The sequence below is a fragment of the Alexandromys fortis genome, unplaced genomic scaffold (assembly GCF_014885135.2).
Source record: "Alexandromys fortis isolate MF-2015 unplaced genomic scaffold, M_Fortis_MF-2015_v1.1 scaffold_22, whole genome shotgun sequence".
NCBI classification, from domain to species: Eukaryota; Metazoa; Chordata; class Mammalia; order Rodentia; family Cricetidae; genus Alexandromys; species Alexandromys fortis.
The window spans coordinates 1,300,184-1,322,501 of NW_026067900.1; the positions used below are offsets into that span (position 1 = coordinate 1,300,184).

At 46.3% G+C, this 22,318-nt stretch overlaps 1 protein-coding gene across 4 annotated transcripts in view; it reads right to left on the reverse strand.

Annotated features, from left to right (window-relative positions):
- Tln2 (talin 2) overlaps window positions 1-22,318 on the reverse strand; it is a 428,435-nt gene that overhangs the window by 117,301 nt on the left and 288,816 nt on the right. For all 4 annotated transcript variants that reach the window (XM_050125928.1, XM_050125904.1, XM_050125914.1 and 1 more), the window contains 8 exons: window positions 21,984-22,112; window positions 20,317-20,430; window positions 18,178-18,291; window positions 13,142-13,276; window positions 10,581-10,709; window positions 9,427-9,529; window positions 2,183-2,391; window positions 1,027-1,146 (listed from right to left, as the gene is read on the reverse strand). In XM_050125928.1, coding sequence (XP_049981885.1) covers window positions 1,027-1,146; window positions 2,183-2,391; window positions 9,427-9,529; window positions 10,581-10,709; window positions 13,142-13,276; window positions 18,178-18,291; window positions 20,317-20,430; window positions 21,984-22,112 — 1,053 coding nt within the window. The remainder of the gene's footprint in view (window positions 1-1,026; window positions 1,147-2,182; window positions 2,392-9,426; window positions 9,530-10,580; window positions 10,710-13,141; window positions 13,277-18,177; window positions 18,292-20,316; window positions 20,431-21,983; window positions 22,113-22,318) is intronic.

Genomic DNA, 22,318 nt, shown 5'->3' on the forward strand with positions numbered 1-22,318 from the left:
CATGTCCAGACAACTCAACTCTGGGATCCAGTCTCTATCCTCTTGTGTGTCTCTTATGACACAAACTCTCAGGTTGAGCTTTTCAGAGCTAAGAGGTTGATGATAGCCAACTTCGAATCCATTCTTCTTATCAAATAACTACCAACTTTGTTTTATTAGTGGTCCTTGTAAATAACTTAAAGTGGGGGGAGGGGCGCTACACTCCCAGCACAGTGTCACTTGTGGGATTACAGCCATCAAGGCTGCAGACGCTACTAAGCACTCACACACACCTCTAGGCTCTTGGACCCAGAAGCAGACAAATGTGTTCAATGCTTCCCCTTCAGCGTGGGCTAGGAGAGGGCTCCAAGGCAAAAACCCTTATGATGCCTTCTTTCTTAGTCTTGAGTAGGTGCCCCTCTGTCCTTGGACTGCCTGTCACCATCAGTCATGCCCTGATAAAGACCTAGATGAGCACAGCCTCTTTTCTGTCCCACTCAGATGACTCGAGTAAATATATACTCAAAGAAAAAAAAAAGCGTTAATGTTAAAAGCTCTACCCCGGGGGTCCGGGAGATGGTTCGATTGGTAAAGGGGTTGCCATATGAACATGTAGCCTGGAGTTCGATTCACGTGCATAAAAATCTGGGAGTGGGGATGCACACCTGTAACCCCAGTCATGGTGGGAAGAGAAAACTCACTGACCAGCCAGCCTAGCCTTGAGGTTACAGGTCACTGAGAGATCCTGCCTCAAACAAGAAGTGGAAGGCACCCAAGGAATGACACTTGAAGCTGTCCTCTGGTCTCCAGAGGCATGAGCACATATATGCATGCATGTAACTGCACATACATGTGCACTCATGCCAGTACAAACTCTTCCTCGACAACTCCTCCCTTGGGAATTTTGTTGACCAGAAAGTAAACAGAAAAATGGCAGAATATCAGGACTCCTAAGAGAAAGATGCTCAGAGATCCAGGAAGGGGAAAGTCATGCTCCCTCCTTGGGTGGACAGCAACTAGGTACCCCTTCCCACACAAGGACCTCACCGAATCTACAAGCAGCTTCTTGCTGGACTCCCCGATGCTCTTCAAGGCCACATCCACATCCTTCTGGCCAGGGAGGCAATTCACGCAGTTATTCAAGGAGTGAGACACGGCTTTCGCCACCTGCACACACAGAGGGAGGGAAACACCTTAAGAAAGCCACTTCCGGCACAAATGCCTTTGCACGTTTGTTGAGAAAGAGCAGAGAAAACAAGCAGAGCTGCCACCGACATGGGAATGATTCACTGGCAGCCACCCAACACTGTTAACTAAGCTAAATCAGCTCGGCCAGGTCTCCGGTCTCTGCTATCCTGGGGCTGGGGGTAACAGCCTAAATGCTGTACGTGCTACCTGTTCCCCAGGGCCAGGATGAGCTCTGGAATCCCAACACAGAATTCTCTAATATCAGGCCAGGTCCTAAAGCATAGGCACCTTCTCTTAAATGAAACAGAAATGCCTCCCTTATTTGGAGTCCTGCTAAGGTCCCCAAGGTTGAAATTATACTTAAGTTCTTGGGAGCATAGCTAAACCAGTGGCTGATTCTTCTCTGACCCTCTGGGGCTCACCCACCTCAAGACCTCACTTTCACGATAGACAAGGAGGGTGCTCCAGTACAACCAGCCCAACCTGGTGAAGATGCCCACACGCTGTCTTTCAGGAATACTGAAATGACTCTCTGCTTGCAAGCTCTGGTCGCCTCAGTTAAAAGGGAAGCCGGGAAGTGGCAGTGACATTTTGTTTAGTTCTAAGATACCTTCCCAGTCCCGTGTCGAGAACACCATCCAGATTGCCCCTAGCCAGTTAGTTTCATTGTAGCTGAAGAATCAGCAGAAGAGGTTAAGGGACTTTTAGGTAGCTGGACCTGTATTATATCTGCTTCACTAGGAAGACTTTGGTGAAGAAGACTCAAGCCCTGAGCAAGCATGCTATGTCTGGAGTCCCGAGCTGGAGAGAATTCAAAGCCCCCAAGTCACTTGTTGACTGTGAATTAAGTAGATGCCACATTAATGTGGGAAATGCTAAGTAAGACATAACTGTGAGCATCACGTATGGTCCAGCTTGCTACCACACACACTTGGAAAGGATCTGAAAATACCTACCGAGTCCCTAGAATTCCTGCCAGGAAAACATGACCGTGGTTCCCGGTTCCCAGGCTCACCTGGGCTAGCCGCTGCTGACTTTCTGTATCGCCTGGTGCAATCAAGGCCTGCTTGGCTTCTTGGATGAGCATGGCAGAGCCCTCCATCACATCCCGGGCAGAATCTAACATGGCGTGAGCAGCCTCGGGGTCATTTGTGGATGCAGCCACTCCTCGGGCAGCCTGGGCCAATGTTTTCAGAGCTTGGGCGGTTTCTCTAGCTGCCACTCCTGCGGAGAGAAGCCAGTTAGAGTTTCTACCGAATTCCATCAGAAGTTACATTTCTCCTCTATGATAACCCTGGAGTCTAGACTATTCTTCTGAGAAATGTGAGTTGCTGTGTTTCTCAATGAAGTAGCTAAACCCCTTGTGTCCAAGCCAATCAATATAGACATCACAATATATGATATGCTCCATGCTCCAATTTCTACCGCCTCACATGTCCCTAGATCTAAAATGCCACTTACATGAAAGCAGGCATGCAGATGGAGTACACAGAATATGTGTTATTTTAATATACTAATCTTTCCAATTGCCTTCACTGGGGCATGAACACACAAAAGAGAGAGAGCACTTCAGTGAACCTGCACGGGCAGATACATCCACCATTACAGTCTCCTTCCCCAGCAATGCTCCTCATACCGGAAGTAATTAATCTCATCTGCCATCTTAGACTGGCTTAAAGGAACCACACAAGATGCAGTATCTGTTTTCTAACTATCAAGGCTGTGAGTTCAAGTGGTGCTGCTCGGTGGAACTATTTCTCTCTCCTCCTATTTGATCTTACACAAATGTCTTAACATTTGCATATCTGTCCCTCCTGATGGACAGTTAAGCTGTTTTGTGTTTGAGATCAAACTCCCAAGAAAGGTCTTGTGCGTGCATGCAGGTGAACATGTGGAATCACTTTATCTTGAATAAAGCCTAGGATTTGAGTTGCCGAGTCACAGAGGGCTAACGTAGCTTTAGAAAATAGTACACGGCAGGATTCCAGAATGGTTCTGCCTTAACACACCCCACAGACAACAGTGAGGAGCTGTGGGTACCGTTGGGGTTGGAATTTGAGTGTCTGTAGCTGCATGAGAAGTAACCATCCAATTTCTATTCCGTCGCTATGACAAATAACAATAAACAACGCAGGGGAGAGAAGGGTTTGCTCGGCTAATAATTCCAGACTGTCGTTTATTACTGTAGGGAGTCAAAACAGGAACGCAAACCACCTCATCCACCGTTGAAAGCAGAGAAAGAAAACCAAGGTATGGTTGCTCCTTGCTTGCATTTTCGTCTCCCTTACACTGCTCAGAACCCCATGCCTAGGGAATGATGCTGCCTACAATTCGCTAGGACGTTAGATGGCCCAGCAATCAAGACCTCACACACAGACAAGCGCAAAGGCCAACCTGGGCTAGACAATTCCTCACTAAGATTCTCTTTCCATGGGGTTAGAGCGATGGCTCAGCAATGAAAAACACGTGTTGTTCTTGCAGAGGTTCCCAGCAACCACATGATGGCTCACGGCTGTTGATAATCTAGTTCTGGGGGATCTGAGACTCTTTTCACCTCTGAGGGCACTGGCCCTGCACATGGTACATATACATACATTCATGCAGGCGAAACACTCATATACATAAAAAATTTGCTTTAAGGATTCCCTTTGCAGGTAATTTTAGTTAAAACTAACTAGTATGGGAATGATGTTGACAACACTTAAATATATTAGTGGCTATTGGATCTCTTCTTGTGAGTGCCTATCTTTAAATCCATTTTGATGCAGACAGCAGGTCTGTGGAGCCACGATGAATGTACACCAGTCCTCTAAAGGTTCAGCATCACTTCATGTGGAACAAACACATGTCCAACCGTAAGGACCCCGAGACCACCACAGAGAGGATGGAGCGTGGGGGACTTTCTCCTGTGGACAAAGGGATCTGATCTACCATGGAGTTTTACTCAAGGAATGGTTGCCCAGAAGGCCTAGCAGTGGCAGTGTCCTGACCACAGGACACTTCCTAGGCAGCACTGGAGCTGGAGCTGAGGTTCCTAGCTTCCTGCCACACAGTCTTTAGAATGTTCTTGGGAAAACTGAGGTGTGAGGGCCTCTTATTGGCACTAGGCACGGAAGCTACTCCTTTTAGGCTGGAGTATAGCTTTCTACAGAGCTGTTCTTTGAGTCATCGCAGACACAGCCAGCGGCCTTCCCTGTCATACCCATGAGGCTCCGTAAGAAGAAAAGCCCCGGGGCCCCATAAAGCCATCTCTGTAGCCGCAGACTCAATGAATGATCTGCGTGTCGCACAGCTGGATGGAGTGCTGCAGCCTTAACCATAGCAGGTCACAATACTGTCAATCTATGCTTTGTCGGCCAGCCTATGGAAAAGAAGGGCATTAAACTCGGGATTTCTTTCTTTTGTGTGTGTGTGTATGATATGTGTGTCAGATATGTTGTGCATGTGATGGGTGTGTATGTGATGTGTGTGACAGGTATGTGCATGCATGTGATAGTTGTGTGTATGTGTGTGTTATGTGTGTGTGACAGGTCTGTGTGTGTGTTTGTGTGCGTGCAGGCACTAAGAAGTCCAGAATAGAAAACACAAGGATAAATAAAGCTAAGGCCAGGGGAGAAACACTTTCTGTTTCAGCTTTTGGCTCAGGGTTGAAGGATGTCCTCACGCAGAAGAACTCCAGATGTGGTCAGGCTATCATCTTTCTCACCGTCTGCCCTGCCAAGTGTGTGTCTAGACGGCTGGCTCTCTCATAGGCCACAGCTTCCCAAACGCTTCAGGAGTAACTGAGAACTGACTGTTGAAGATTCTAGGCTGCGATTTTTCTTTTTTTAAAAGACATCTCCTATTGCCACTTCCCTTTTATTATTTGGATTCTTAAATCCACTTCTATTCAAATTTCGTAAGAATTTAAAAAATGAGACATTCATGATACACATTTAGAAAAGCGGTGTTTACATAAAGCTACTAGATAGAAAATATTTTATAGGTTAAGAAGATATAAAAATTTTAAGATTACATTTTATTTACTTATTTTGTGTGAGCAAATGTGACAGTTTAGGTGTAGGTGCAGGTCTGTGTGTACGTGTGTAGGCAGGTGTGGCATGCACAAGAAGGTCAGAGGACAGACAACTGTGGGAGTCAGTTTCTTCTTCCTCCACGTAGGTTCCAGGAATTGAACTCAGATCATCGGGCTTGGCAGCAAGCATCTTTACCCACTGAGCCACCCTACTGTTCTTTAAGACGATTTCTGAAAGGCAGAAACTGGAAAGCCAAGCTCGAAGACCCTGCACCTGTCCTTTCCACGGACCTTCTATGGAGATCTCACTGGGAAATCACAAGGCACAACCAAGGCTCCTTTTGGGAGGAACCAGGTTTCCCAGAGAGAGGAAGTCACGTCATCAAGAAGATGAAACAAGGCCACCAGGTGAGTCCATTGAACACTGAAGGTCCAATATGGATGCATTCATAGCCATGAATCACTATAGGGTCATGTGGCCAAAATCAGCAATGTCTCTTCCTTCTCATCATGACCCTACTACCATGTATTTCTCTTCTGGTCAAGTGTACATGAAGATCTGTAACCCAGCAGGGGTAGGCTGTAGACCACACATCTATTCTCATAGTTGCAATCCTTGGAGAACACAGATATTTGTTCACATCTGGATCTTCAGTTATACTCAGTAGCAGAGTTTCAGGACAGCAAGAGATATCCAACCTATCAGCATACTGTGAAGTTGTTTTTCAAAGAGGGTCTCATGTTACCCACGCTAGCTTTGAGCTCCTGATCCTTCTGTCTCCAGGCACATGCTGCCACGCCCAGCTCTCAGAATGTTTGTTATTTCCAGAATTCACACGTATTGCATGCCAAGCCAGTGCTGGACCACAATGCAAGGCTCCAAGATGAATTTAGAAATGATGTAATCTTTTACTCTGTTTTGAGTAAAAGCTTGTACGTAGCTATGTTAAATGATTTAGAAATGTATTTGGATTATTTAACTGGCCAAACAAAAAACCCACTTACATTCTGGTACAGCCCACTAATAATTAATATGTAGCCCCTGAACATTTCACGTCTCAAACATGGAAGGAGGGATCCTGGACTCAGTGAGGAACTGTCTACCTTGCTCTCTCTTTCTTTGCTCCCCACACTCTTCAGTTGCTGAAACTGCCCCCAACCAGCTGGGCAAGGACCTCCTTACTCCTAAAGCTAATGGAGGCATCTCCATTGCCCCATGGGACTCTCTGGGCAGCAGCTCTGTGTCTCCAGAGACACGTTATCTCTCACCCATGGATGTGGCTCCCATGTCTATCATTCGGCTTCATGCTTCACTAGTTAACCTTTTCCCAGTCCACCACTCACTCCAGGCAAACTTTTCCACAGCTAAGGTTTCAATGAGCATGGCTAAACTAATAATCACAAAATCTCCATTTCCAGCCAAGCCTCCTCTCCTAAGAGAGTCAGAGAGCAAGCTGCCCACAGCATCTCTATAGGTACACACACTAAGTACTTTAAGCCAAGTCCATCTGAAGTTAGAACTGAACTGCATCCTTGAACTTCAACCCTCGACCCTAGCAATCTTGCGATCGTAACCCTAGCAGCTCATGGAACCCTTCATTTAGCTGACGGGCCAAGCATCCTTGTTTTTCTCCTTCTCTCCATGTCTGCCACACCCTTATCAAGCAGTGTCAGCTTGCTTCTTCCATCTATCACCCTGTATGCACCACTGCCATCCTCTAGATGGTGAATGTTTGAACACCAAAGGTCCATGTGTTAAAGACAAAGTGATGCTAATAGCTTTACGACACAGGGCCGAGTGGGAGGACTTCAGGACACCGGCCATGTGCTCTGGAAGATGGCTATGGGAGACACCCTCTGTGCCTTCCTTCTCACTCTTACGTTCTGGCCATGACGTAAGCGGTTTTGTTTTACTGCGTTCTCCTGCCATCTTATGCCATCATTATAGACTAGAGCCACCATGTGCCAAAATAAACCTTTTCTCTATGGAAGCTAATTACCGCAACTATTTTACCTAAGTGACAGAAAGCTGACCAACGCTCACAGAAGATCACCATCTTATCTAGAGGAATTCAGCAGTCTGGCTGTCAGCGTCCCTGCTTTCTGCTGTTTGTTCCACACACAGGAAGAGGCGTACAGAGGCCACTGTCACCTGCCTCCACAGCTACAACCCTCCAATGGTTTCCCATGGATTTTGGTGAAACCCGAAGCTGCTCATGCTGCCTACGAGACCCCTTGGTAGCTGCACCTTGGCTCGGCTTCCTAGCTGTGTCTTCCTTCTTACTAGAAGCTTCCCAGTTCCTCGACTCAGTCTTCCCACTCCCCTTTGAGAACTCGTACACACAGCACCCATTTCATCACCACCTTCCCAATGCCTGCCAAAGCTGAATGGCTTGCTATCTAGGCTGTTTTTCAGATGCCAAGCAAAGAGGCTGCTTGCCATCCTGCATGTTGTCTGTACGAGGTGATGTACCTTCGAGGGCTCCAGCGCAGTCTCCTCTCCCTGAAGCACGCATTTTATCATCTCCATGGAATCTGCCAGACTTCTAGGATCATGCAGGAGTTTCTAGAGTGTAAACTTCTCTCCTGTATTCTAGTTTGTAAGAAGTCATACCTACATTTCCCTTTCTTCTGGAGCCCCTCAAAGTGTTCTGGGTGATCTTCGACACCCTGGTCTCCTCTAAAACATTCCCGTATTCTCTGATGAGGCATAGGACAGTTATGGTTTTTATTACTGCACATATTGTGTTATACGATACCACTTGACTTCCTGTTTTGTTCTTTTATTTTCCAACTAATAAATATGTGCATTTTTTATTTTGCTTAGAGGAATGGCAGATTAATTCACTGCAAACCAACCCTCTCACAAAGAAACTGGGAAACATGTGGTTGAAGTCAGTTGGGCAACAGGAAGGCATCAAGGTGGAACCTGCCAAGATCTTGGAAGGATGAAAAGAGCAAAGAGGAGCCCAAGGCTCAGGGCTGCTTCTTCTCTCAAGTCATTTCCTAATTTATAACAGCAGAGAGAAAGAGAGAGAGGGAGAGAGGGAGGGAGAGAGGGAGGGAGGGAGGGAGGGAGGGAGGGAGGGAGGGAGGGAGGGAGGGAAGGAAAGAGATCACATGGGGTGGGCGAGAGAATAGTTCCAAGCCTGTGAGGATGCAGCCTTGGTGCACACTACAGCCTTACCGCAGCCTCACTTATACACAGGGGGCTACACCCTGGTACAGAAACCGGAAACAGATGTCATGACTCCCAGCCAGCAGTCTCTGCTTTTCCCTTTCATTAGCTACACAGCCTCTTCTTCACGATTCCTAATTAAGGATTCTTCTGCCTTTCAGGGACAGACACTTGGCATTGGAAAACTCAGGTCCCTTTAGTGGCTTGTCCAGCCACACAACCCAGCTTCCTTCTCACTGGTTATCCTCCTTCCATCCCTCCCTGGACTCATTCAGCTCCACCATTCCTATCGCCTGCCTTCCCTCTGACTTTGAGGACATTCTTTTTTCTCTAGCTTTTATGTTTCTATACTTTGGTGGGATTTCTGGAGTTAGAGATAGTCCTAAACACGTACAATTACTGCTTGGTGTCTAACAAGGGATCGACATGTAGTTTAAGGATAATTTTATTACGCTATCTCCTTGTCAAGCGGACAGAATAGAGATGAGCCAGGCTAAGGAGGCAGATCTTTAGTTATGTCTGTGAGGGAATTTGGAGATAGGTTGAATGAGGTGAGAAGGCCCATTGGAGATGCAGGCATGAGCATAGGCTGGGGCTCTGGACTGAATAAATAGAAGGCAGCCAAGCTGAGAAGCAGTATCCATCTCTCTCTGCTTCCTGACTGTGGGTACCATGTGACCAGCTGCCTCATGGTCCTGCCAACATGACTTCTCAGCCATGATGGACTCTATTGACTTAAACTATGAGTCAAAAACACTTCCCCACTTAACTGGACACTCGTCAGGTATTTTCATCACAGCCGCGAGAAAAGTATCAACCATGCTAGGGAAGAACTTAGCAACTGTGCTTGACGGATGCTGTCAAGCTGGGGGGAGAAGGCAAGCTTATTGTCCTGATTGATATGCCATGAAGCTGGTGGGGGAAGTTTACAGTCAGCCAGTGAAGCTTCCTCTCCAGACCTGCAGGCGTGCAACCCCGCTGCGGGCAGCAGGAGACCCTGAGAGTCAGTCCTACCTGTGTGCAACCCCGCCGCAGGCATCCCGGAGACCCCGAGAGTCAGTCCTACCTGTGTAGTGTTCGTTGCCTTGAGCAGCGCAGGTGAGGAGCTGTGCCATGGAGGAGCCCACTCCCTTAGAGGTGCTTCCCAGGTCCTGAGCACACTTTTCTAGCTGTAAGGAAATCCAAGGAAGGCAGAACTTAGAAAAGAAACATTCTCTTGAGGTCTCAGCATGATTTAGATCAATGATGCGGATCAGAACCTGAACTTGAGCTCTTTCTCACCCTAGTCAGCTGGGCAGGACAGAGGAAAAGGGCCCGGCTTAGACTAAGTGAGCTCAGTGCAGGTCCCACTAGCTGTGTGAAACTGTGTGAGCTACTGACCCCCGCTAAGCCCCACTCCTGGAGGGACCTAGCTAAGCCTTCAGCAAATGAACGCAGCTCCTTAGCAGACTGTGGCAATTAGCATGAGGCCTTCAGAAAGTCCAAAAGAAATCATTAGTGGACAGTGATTACGCCTTGGCAGGAAGCAGGCAGGCATCCAACTGCACCAGCTTCCTGGCTGGTGGGACCATTATCCCTCAAGGAGTTCAAACTGAAAGATATGCAAGAAAAATGGAGGTTTGGAGTGGCAACTGAGACCGTGGAGGGAGGCAGAAGGCGTGCCTCTCATGAAGAACATGCCAGCTTGTTTTGTCCACCAAATAAAAAACGAAACTGGTAAAGGCCTAGGGTACAGATAGTTAACGAACATATGAGGATGCTGTCTAGGAGAGATGCATAGGTATATGACGATGGACAGAAAGACAGACATAAGAGAACATATACAGTTTAAAACACACGCCTTCCCCAATGAAGGGCATACCTTCAACTGAAGATGGAGTCTGGTTCACTATAGCCAATGGTGGAACATAGTATGTACACCCCCCCCCCCGGGTGTGCACGCACACACACAAATGGACAAAATAAGTAAAAATTACACTATTTTGCCCTCTACTAGACCTAATGCTTGGTGTAAATGTACAATTCACATTGTATCAGTCCGTCCTAGGAGTTTGCAGAGTCACCTGGGCTACATGATGAGATACTGTAACCAAATGAAAAAGGAGGAAAGGAAGGAAGAACAGAGGGAGGGAGAAAGAAAAGGAGGAATCAAAGTAGGGAGGGAGGGAGGGTGGGGGAGTGAGCGAGAAGATGGCATGACCCACACCCCAAACGCCTTACCGTTTCTCCCGGAAGCGGTTTCAGTTGACTTTCTGCAGCGGCCATCTTGGCATCCTGCAGCTCGCTCTTGAGAGTCTGCACTGTGTTGAGTGCGGAATCGATTTCCATGGGGCCACAGGCTTCATGGGCCTGCCAACAGAGTGGAGGATGTGTGCATACAGTAGGCTTGGGAAAGTGTCTCTAACACTCTACAACCTACTAAATGTTTTCCTAGACACTCCCGGTAACTCTGACTCAAGGAGAAGGCAAAGGTAGCAAGTATTTCCCCAGAGAGGACAGAACCTTCGTCACTCGGGTCCTTACCCACATTTTTTCCTAAGTCATTAATTATGTGTGTCTCAGGACTGCAGACACTTAGAAACCTCCTTGAAGCTACCTTACATTCAGATCTGGAAGATGCATCCTTGATTCACCAGGCCTGGGTTGTAGTGACAGGGCACACAGCAGAGCATTGTAGGTACACAGGCTTGGGCTGTACTCGGATGTGTGTGTACAGAGGATCAGGACACATGCAGCAAAGGAGTGGATAAGCAAACCGAGGAAGGACTCCTCAGAGAGCCCACAGCAATTTCTTTTCATAGGTTTCAACACCATGAATCATTAGCTTTCCATACTAAAGATTTATAAACTCCCCCCATCTAGTTATTTGCTTTACTTATTTAAATCTCTTGATCATTTCAAACACGGCCTCCGATAGTCAGGACTTCATGGCCCCAAAACACATTAATAAATTTTATGCATATGTAATATTGCCTAACAGTATTCTCAACACTTATAAATTATCAGCAGTAAATACGAGGTGGCTGATCTTTAGGTGTCCATGTTGTTAGGTACAGAAGCTCAGAGAGGTCAACAAAGGTGACAACGACAGAGGCCCAATTCAAATCCACACTACCTGATTCCAGAGTCTTCATGCCTTCTGACGTATTAAAAAAAAATAAATGAAAAGCTCTTGTGGCCTCTTTCTGGACCAGCAGACAGTCATGCTTAAGTATCACTTTGGGGCTCACTGTCCCGGGGTAACTGTTGTGATGTTGGCATATGCTAAGATTCACTGAGGAATCAGCCTGCAGCTGTGGGGGCTGCATGGTTGGTGCTGGGGATGGGCTTCCCAGGGGCATGCTGGGTACCTACATTCTAATAAGCACCCACCACACACACACCGGTCTGTTACAGTGTGGATGGTTCCAGGACCTCTTTGAAAAATAGCTCAAAGACCATCTTTGCTGGAGATAGTCTAGGGCTCCTGGCACTTCACTTTGGCAATGGAGAATCTCTGTTCATGTCAGGCTTTCAAGTTGGCTTCTACTTTCTTCTCTCACCACTTTATGAGGCTGCTAGTTTCTATAAAGGGATTGCTACAAGGGAAAAAATGAAATCAAGCCAGAACTTCATGCTAATAACCACATCAGAGTTATAATGAACTCCTCTGATAACTGAGTTTCAGAGACAGAAATTTCCTTAGTCCTCAGTTTTGTTCTACTGAGGTTCTGTAAGGCAAACATGTCCATGTAAGGTATGAAAACATTTTAGGGCAGAAAAATCACAGCTAAGATGATAGCCTGACTCCAAACTATATTTTCTACATATATAGTTTGTTTTAAAGTTCTCAAGATGATACATGGAAGATATGAATTACTCATCAATTGTCGCTTTAGTTTGGATCTGAAATGCTGGAGCCTCATGAGAAGAAGGATTAGTCCAAGCCCCTGGCACTCCTGGGAGGTGTTGGAACCTTTATGAAGTGGCGCCTCGTAGGTTATTGGGAGCGCGCCTTTGAAGGTGTTACTAGGACCCTGGTTCCATTTCAGATCTTTTGCGTCCTGGCTGCCATGAAGTAAGCAAATTCCACTCGCCAGAACTTTTACCAAGACACATAGTGTTGCCACTACAAGGCACACAGTATTGCTACTGGCCACAGGCAAGTAGACCAGCTAACAGAGAACAGAAATCCATCCACCATGATGTCCCTTCTTCCTCTTTCTTCACTCTTTTCTTTCCTTCCTTCAGCGCCCTCACTCTTCCTTTGTTTTTTTTTTAAGGCAGGGTCTTACACAGACCTGGATGACCTATGTAGCCAATAAACTAAAGATGACCTTGAACTTTCTGGAAGCTTCTGCCTCATCTACCAAGTGCTGGGTTTACCAAGTGCCTCCATGCTTAACTAAACCTTTATTCCTTTTATACTGATTCTCTTTGGTATTTGCCTTAGCAACGAAAAGCTATTCAGCACATTTATTTGACCTGCAATTGATCTGGTTATCAACACACTTAAGATCAGCAGTCTGACCTAAGCCTGAAAACAGACCATCACCTGTCCCAGGAAACAGGAAGATAGAAGAGGCATAGAGTTTGAAGTCATCTGTAACCAGAAGGTGATGAGCAAGCCTGGGAGTTTATGCTAAATAATACCCCACAGTGCTATCTTTAATGTTTTTAAGACGGCTCTGTTGAGAAACTGGCCCAGCAGTGCTACAGCATGGGCAGCCTTCATACCACACCATCACAAAGAGATGAGAAGTCGCCTGAAGAGCTAACCACTGGCACAAGGCCCCACTTGCCTTCTGCGAGGCGGTACGCAGCTCGGCCAGGCTGGTCGCCAGGTTCTTTGCACACTGACTCAGCTGCATGGCTGCAGCCTGGTCACTCACAGTGGGGACAGCCGCCTTGGCAGAGGACACCATTTTGCTTCCAGGCTGCGGAGAGATGAACAGGAAGTAAGGTATCTCCTGGGCAACAAGGTGCTGAAAGAAGCAACAGCACGGCCTCCATAGGGACCAGAACAACTTCTGCCTTAAAACAGGGTATGGTTGTTTGGATGAGGAATGTCTCCCACAGGATCACGTGTCTGAACACTTGGGGAATCTTTACAAGGTAGAGCCTTACTGGAGGAAGTGTGCTACTAGGTGTCTTAGGGTTATCGTTGTGACGAAACACCATGACCAAAGCAACTTGAGGAGGAAACAGCATTGTTTATCTTCGAGGGAAGTTAGGGCAGGAACTCAAACAGGGCAGGAACCTAGAGGCCATGGAGGGGTGCTGCTTACTGGCTTGCTTTCCATGGTTTGCTCAGCCCGTTGTCTTATAGAACCCAGGACCACAAGGGCAGGGGTGACACTATCTACAATGGGTTGGTCCCTTCCCCGTCAATCATGAATTAAGAGAATGCTCTACAGGCTTCTCTTCTTCAGCCCAATCTTCTGGGGCATTTTCTCAACTGAGGTTCCCATAAGCTATAGCTTATGATACGTTGACATAAAACCAGCCAGCATGTGAGGGAAAGGCTTTGAAGGTTCACAGCATCGCCCTACTTTCTCATCTCTTTCTAGCTGCTTCCTGTATGTAGATAAGATGTGACAAACCAGGGTTCTGTTGCCATGGTGCCAGGCCATACCCTCTCCACCATTAATGGACTCCATCCTTCTGGAACCTAAGACACAATAACCCCCTTTCTTCCTTAAGTTGTCTTTGGTCATGGTAATTGTTGTCATAGCCATAAAGAATAACTAATACAAAGGGAGACATTAAATACCAACTAGCTCCTAGGTCTGGAGAGGTGGGGCTTAGCAGTAAAGAGCACTGGCTACTCTGGCAGAAGACCCAAGTTCAGTTCCCAGGACCCACAGGGCAGCTCACAAAGCTGTCTGTGCTCCAGTTCTTGGGAATCTGATGCCCTCTTCTGGCCTCCATGGTCTTCACACGCGGTACTCACACGCGGTACACACATACACATAGGCAAAACACAAACATGTAACCAAAAATTAAATAAATCTTAAAATGATAATTACCATGGTAAATCCGATATTTCTGGGCAGTACAAAGTACCATAAGGGACAAGACAGGCAAATTGATGAGAGTGACTTGAAATTCTCATTTAAATTAGATTCCAAAGATAGCTATCTAATAAAAAAAATTCTTTAGTGTTTCTTAGAGCAGTCCTTTACCCTGACATTTAAATACACCTATTAGACCAGAAAAATAAAGAAAACTATGATCTTACTTTTTCACAAACCAAAACACACTCAGCAGGCATGAATGCCTATGCACATGTAGATACATCTTCAAGAACAGGGGAGGCTGTTTGTGTTGTTTTACAATATCCAGTTCTACCGCTTTCCTAGGTATACAGTGTTCTAAGAGTCCTGGTAATGTGTCTCTGTCTCCTATTGTTGGGCACGTGTTCATTCCCTTGCCAGTGCAGAAAAAAAAATTTGTAAAGAATTAGCTAAAACTCAGTAATTTTCAGTGTGTAAAATTATAGAAGTAGTTTTTCTGACTCAAAAGCATGCAGGCTTTTAAAGCTTTAAAAATGTATGCTGTAAGTGTGTGTCAGAAAAACGGTAATGATTTGAGTGCCTGGTCATAAATATTCAGGGTAAAAGTACTACTTTTAGTATTTAAAGAATTAATGAGGATCAGCGGAAGAACCAGACCTAAGTATTAAAGCGCTTGAATAATTTCAGGTTACCAGGCCTTAAAAACATAATACTGAAGTGCACAAAAAATGCTTAACATTTGAAAACAAAGGAGATGAAATCAAGTCAAACCGAATTTAAAGAACAAACAAGCTAACATGCTTTCTTAAAGCTCTTAACTCCATCCTATAAAAGATGTATTAAAGAGTATGCTCTATATACTGCGAGTCGTAAATCTGGATCTGCTCATCCTTCTGGAAGGGCGATTCTACAATATTCATGAGGAAAGCTGAGAATGTATATTCAGGCTGGGGGGGGGGTAGCCCAATAGTAAAATATAGACCACACATATATAAAACATTTTTTAAATTTCAGTTGTATTTGTTAACTTCCCAGCCTAACTCACATTCTTTTCTGACATACAGCCACGAGAATGAGATCACTTTCTAAAAATGCACTGGAATGACTTATGCTTGCCGGTAACTTTAAAATGCTGATGAAGGAACACCACACACACACACACTACTACTTAAGCACCCGCCCCATCTAAGAGGCAGTGACTCACATATGAACAAAGCTCGAAAACACAAGACAAAAACCAAGCAGGAGTAAAGATGCTACGTTTATCAGCCCGTCGCTCCATCTTCACCGCATAGCACAGGACGGCCTGTTGGACTTGCAGGCCGGCATCATCAAATATTTCAAATGCTCTCAGTGTGTCTGAGTTTAAACTCTTCCAGAGTTAAATGGAAGGCTGATATGGATGGGGTTGTTTTCACAAGAGACTAGGCTAGAGAGGTATAAAGCAAGCAGATGACACCACCGGGTGCTGGTCATGCACACACTCTCGTTAAACCAGACTACCCAGGCTGGCAGGCTAAGATGCTGACCTTGTAAGTCGTTCTTACTTAATCTTACTTTATTGGGTTCTATTTTGTTTCATATTTGTTTGTTTCACTGTTTTGTAATTAGGGCAAGATTAGAGGTTCAATTAGTCTAAAAATGCTTAGCCACACCTCAAACTGTCTTATGTTTTAGTATTTTTGTCTTTCTGAACATATACCTAAATTCCGCTTATAGCTATTTTAAAGCTATACAGTAATTACGTCAGATAAAAAGACAGGTAGGACAAGGGGCTAAGGACTGACACCACCCTTGGGCACGGCTTTGGTGAGTGAGTTGCTCCATAGTGGTGGTCAGGACCATCTAGCGAGTCTTCTCCAGGAAAGCCTTGCAGCACCTGAGGTATTACTAATACACCAGCTCGAAGTTGGAGTCATTGCCATCTTAGAATGTTTCTGTGAATTATAGCTCCCAGGTAGCTCAATGTTAGCTTTGCAGTTTCTAACTTGATTACTTTTTCTATTCAAATCTCTCAGATTGCTTTCATCCATACATAGCATATAATCGAATATGGCAAAGTCTTCTCTTGTAATTTGCTATGCCTCATGAATCATGGCGATGCCATGTGTTTCTCAAGCCCATGACAGTCAGGGGGTTTCCCCACTACCTGGCTTAAACACATACTTTTTGGTTTGTTGATTCTGTTGCTCTTAAGAGACATCTCATAAAGATCTAAGTATCTACAATAGCAGTTAAAAGAGTAGGAGAGAGCTGGGAGTGGGTACATGCTTTTAAATCCCAGCCCTCAGGATGTAGAGGCAGGTACTGGATCTCTGTGTTTTTGAGGCCAGCCTGATCTACAGATCAAGTTCCAGGACAATCAGGGCTGCACAGAGAAACCATGTCTCGAAAAACCAAAACAAACAAATACATAATAACAAAAGAACAGGAGAAAAGAAAAAAAAGGACAGAGAAAAAGGTAGAAGGGAAAGGAGGAAACGGGGAGAGAAGGGGTGGGAGAGAGCAGTAGCAAGCAGGTTCAGCCAGCGTGGACTGAGAAGCATCCCAACACTGCTTAATCCTAACTCTCTATGGTTCGCCTGGGTGCAGACTAAACACACAGTTGGCTCCGTGATTACTAAGGAAAAGGGAAAGATCTTCTAAATCCTAATGTGACAAAGAAAAAGTAAGCTGCTGGCAAACTGATTTCTAGGAATTCGCCCAAGTAAATAACTCAAGTTGGGGGTGAAGAATGAGCACACAAAGAGGACTGAATTACAGGGTGCTTGGAGTGGCCCCCAAATAAAAACCAGCATGTCTGATAAAGGGACAATGGTTAAAGGTAGAGTACAGTGACATGGGAGACCTTTTGAATCACAAGCGCCCACATTACAAAGGCAGGGCGGGGCTGAAGCTCAGGGCTAGAACAATTGCTTCTCATGCTAGGGTCAATGCCCAGATGGTGTATATACAGTGAATGTAATTCAGAGGATTATATATCACAATTAGAATATATTGTATGAAAAAAATATTTTCAATTAAAAAAAGAAAGCTTTTAAGAGCCAGTAGTAAGGGAGGTTTGGAACAAAACTGTCTTCTGGACAGGACAGGACTGCGATGTTCAGAAACTCCTAACAGCCATGGCGGTCGGCACAAGACCTGCGCAATACCCAGCCAGGCAGCCTTCTTCTCGTGTGAACTGGGAAGGGGTTCATGAGTCCCCATGGGTCAGATGCTAATAGAGTCAGTTTCCTTTAAGGGTGTGGCCCCTGGCAGAGTCACCACCCTCGAGTGTGCATGCAGCAGAAGTATATGCACAACATAAACTAGAGCCAATAGGTTATTCAACTGTAAAAACTGAGGAGCCTAAGTTGTGGGTAAAGAGGTGAGGGTGGTTCTGGAAGAAGCTAAGGTGAGGAGCCAAAGTGAATCTGGTCAAATTGCAGTGCATGACATTCTCAACGAATTGACAAAGGCATCTTTAACATTAAAGAAAAGATTATACATCCTCCCCACACCCCTGCTAATGTATCTCTCTGTGTTTGTAAATAAAGACGCAAGAAAGTAGGCTAAAACAGCTGTGTTTTATCTCTGTACAGTGGAGGCGTGGGCAGCACCTGAAAACCAACCCACTGGTGTGTGCCTTGATCGCTAGCATTCAGCTTGGCCAGTGACATCTCCCTTACCTGAAATGTACAGAGGCCTTGTAGCTGCTCAGACAAAACCTTAGCCATGGCTGTGGGGTCTACACAGGCATGTTCATGTTCCCTTCCTTAGGGACAAAGGGTGGATTGCCAGCTGAGGCCTCCACAAGGGACCATGCTGCTGGTGTCTGTTACCTGCAGGAAGTTCTGGCTGGAGATGATGAGGGCCAGCTGGGCGCTGAGGTCTTCTGCTTGAGCTTGGCTCCCTCTCACCCCCTGAACGAGCTGAGGGATGTGATCGGCCACTGCCTGCGAGAGGTAAGAAAAGAGGACTGAGCATGCGCAGAGAGGAACAACCAGCAAAGGGGCAGGGGAATGACCCAAAGCGCAAAGCACGCTGCGCGATCCACTCCCAAGGATGCCGGTTTCAGACGTTGGATTAAACAGCAAACTGCGCCAGTGGGGTCCTTCCCAACGCTAAATTCCAGTCCCCATGTCTTCTTCTCCCCACCCCTCCCACTTTAACAACAGTCCTAATGGTCTCAGGATAATTGATAGAATCCTCTATAACAAAGCCTTGAAAGAACATTCTGAGTCAAAACTCACAAGCTTCTAGCCATGCGGACTGAAGAGCAAAAATCAAAGAGTACAGAATTCATAAGGAGGTAATTGAGTCAGATGGCTCCATGGCCAGAAGAAGTAGGGGAGAGAGAGGATCATGAACCAGTCTGTTTATAGGCTCAGGCCTCTGACTTCGTGGGTATGGATTGTGGGCCTCAGTCTACATGGGGGCATGTCTCCTGCTTCTCTGTTCCAACCAGTAATTAGCTTTTCTCAAATGAGAAAGCCCGAAACAGGAGAGGGGGGCCATGGCAAAGCAGGACTGCCACATGACCATCACCTCCAGAGTCACCTCAGGAGCCGTTCAGTCCATCTACTGAGTTCTTTCTAACTATCCTCTGATGGGGCCGGCTTCAGAGGGCTGAGGGCCACCACCGGAAATGGTGCTGGTAGAGGCATTCTGGCCTGGTGTCCAGACCCCACCCCCAGCCAGAGTAAAAAGTATTTAAAAGCATCCCTATGGATATGTGCCCAGGTCCTTTCCAGTGCCGATGGCAGAAACTGGATCCATCCTCCCTCTCAGCATCAGTCCGTCCTTTAGCGTAGCTCTCCTTTCCTGGCAGGGATGCTCAAAGATCTAGTCCCTTCAGCCCCTTTAGCAAAGAGGGAGAGAAGACTGATTCTGTAACAGGTTCCCAGACGTGAGCAGCTTGGGGTCCCAGAGGAAGGAAAAGGCCACTTTCCCACCCTGCGGGCAACTGAATAGTATAAGAAAGAAGTACACTGTTTGAGCAGAGGCGGCACTCTCAGCAAGCTCTTCTTCCACAGATCCTAAGCACAAAGAACCTCAGATCCCTGCGTCCTAAAGATGCTCTTCCCCTAGAACACAGTCAACTCTACAAGGGGGACCTCAGAAAAACCAGATTCAGGAATAGATCTAGGCAACTCTTCCCCAGCAGCACGGCCATTTCTGGAGGAGAACTGAGTCCCTTCGGAAGCACGGCCACTACTGAAGAAGTGGCATTTCCCTCGGATGACTGTTATCTTTCAGAGGATTGGAGAGAAAAATCACAACAGGTTAACTGTCAGAACATTGTCACAATCAGACATGCCTGTCACCAGCCTCCACTGCCAACACTCTAAGATGCCCCAGCATGTGTGGCCAATGGCTCTGCAAGATGATGTATCTGGTACCCATCAAAGGTGTCCTGAAAGAGTCAAGCCTCTTGGTGGGAACAGAGAATGTTTGTGGTAAACTGGCCTCAACACAGCACCAATGCCCCTGCTCCAGAAAAACAGAGACAATCAAGCAGCAGGTAACGGAAAGCACCAAAACATGAGGCCACAGAAGGCAGATGGGACAAAGCAGACCCCAGATGAGGAGAAAGCAGGGAGTCAACATGCTGTAGTGTGTGGAGACTGGATTGGACCAGCTTCCCAGAGGGGAAGGAGTTCTGGAAAGCCAAGGGCTCATTTCCATTTCTGTTTCAAAGCTCTGAAATGGCCTCATCAATTCTCTTTATTTAATTCAGCCTCTTAAAAATGATGTGGATAAAGGAAAGATAATGCTGGAAGAAAAAGCCATTCCTTCCAAACATAGACAATCTACTTAATGGACAAAGACCAGACGTGTATACACCTGGAGCATGGAGCCACCGCAAACTGGATTAGGAGCCTGGAAGACCTGCCTTAAATGAATTACCAGGGCATGTGGTGGTCTAATGCTATCAGTAACATGTTGCAGACCTGGCTCTCGGCACACAGTGAACTTACCTTGCAGCTCTGGACCAGTTGCTGCTGGGCTGAGGGGTTCTTGTTGGACACAGCTGCATTCTGGGAGGCTGCAATGGTCTGCGTGGCAGCAGCTGCAGCCTGCTTGGCTGCAACCTGCAGAGGATAGTGACACAGGTCAGTCCAATATTATACTAGCAAATTCATATGCCTTGCCTTTCCACGACTGGGGCAGACACTACATCTTCAAAGTCACCAATGATCTCAACCTTGTCGTCCTTTGCTGCCTGCCTTGGGCTTGCAATCCCGAATGAAGAGGTAAGGACCGGAAGGTATGCAAGCTCACCTCACTTGCTTTTTTTAAGACTGGCTTGATCGGTTACAGGTCTTGTGCTGCCCAGCACAGGTGCTTGTGAGTTCATGAGCACAATAGCCCTGTCATACCCAGAAGATGTTACTTCACAGAGAGCCTCCCTGACCTCCGGCTATTCGACCTTTCTACCCTGATGTTCCCCAGTTTTGCAAATGATAAAGCCAGCCAACTCTTCAGCATGGAGCAGGAAGAGGCTCACGAGACCCCCACACCTAGCTGAGGAGCTACTGGCAGTGGATGGCCAATGGGAAAAGAAGAGGCAGAGCCCATCATAGGTTGCCTATGCTTCCTGGAGGGAGCCTACACCCATGCACATGTAAGCAACATAGTTTAGACTGAGTGAATTATTATTATTAGAGGAAGAGGAGGTGCTGGGTAGCGCCAGTGGCGTGAAGTTAGGAAGGGGATATAGAGAAATGGTCCAGGGGCTGGGGAGTGCAACGTGGACGGATATGATCTAAATACGTTCACGTATGAAGTTACCACAGAAGAAATGGAAATTGAAAATACAAAAGACAAGAGACAGTTGCAATGCTGAGATGGCCTTGGCAGGCAGCACGAAGTCTTAACGTTCCAGGGAAAGAAAATCTGCCCCATGAAGCCCAGGCTGCTTTTTATGTCCATGGAGGTGTCCATGTCCCTCCTCTCATAGCAGAGGCTTCAGCTCAGATATGACACACCCCTCTGAGGTAATTAATCCAGTTCTATCTTTTGTCTACTTCCAATAATGAGGCTGATTTCTTCCAGAGCCCAGCAGACTGCCTATGGGAGCAGGGCACTCACATTAAAGAGCCAGCTCACTTGACCTCCATCCCTCCACATTTTAATTTTAACATCCATGGAAAGAAATGTTTTTCTTACATAGTTTGTGCCTATTTTTTTCAACTCTTTAATTGAAAAATATATTCTGAAAAGAAATGACAAAAAAAAAGTTTTTTCTTCCTCCTCCCTTCTCAGTCCCACCCTGCTCCCTGGCCCTGCTCTAGAATTCTCAACAGGAAGCCTAGGCAAAGTCACTGCATCCAACAGAACAGGAACTCTGCATGGCTCATCTGCCGAATATATTCTTTAACGCAGGAAAAAAGAACGCTGATCTTCCTGTAAAAAGACTTCATTCTATTTCTGAATGCTGAACTCTGAACCTGGGCCTTTGGCAGCTATGAACTAAAGCAATTTTTCAAATTGTGTCAATTCTTTTAACATACCCAAACTATCCAACACTGCTAACTTTGATTTGGCTTCCTTTATAGGGGCATCATTTTGGTGATTTGATTTTTTTCCCAGGTAACTCTTTGAAGTCACAGTTTGCACCCTAAAAGCCAGCCCCTTTCCTGACCTCCAGCCGGTTGACGATCTTCTTCTTAATAGCATTCTGAGCAGCGGCATTGGTTGCTACCCGGAGGCCTTCGGCAGCTTCTCTCAGCCTTTGCTGCTGGTCTTCATTCTCTGGGTTGGCTGCAGCCCCCTGCAAAGGTGGAAGAAACAGGTATTTCAAGTACCCAGGGGCAGTAGGCCACAGCTGCTAAACGCATGCCTTTAATTTCACTTCTAACTAATAACGCATAGCATTTGGAATAGAAAGCCATACACTCGGATCATAGCGATGGACCACCGGGCTGTGTTGCTGGGACTGAACCCACAGCCTCCTGAATGTCACATCCCCAGCCCCTA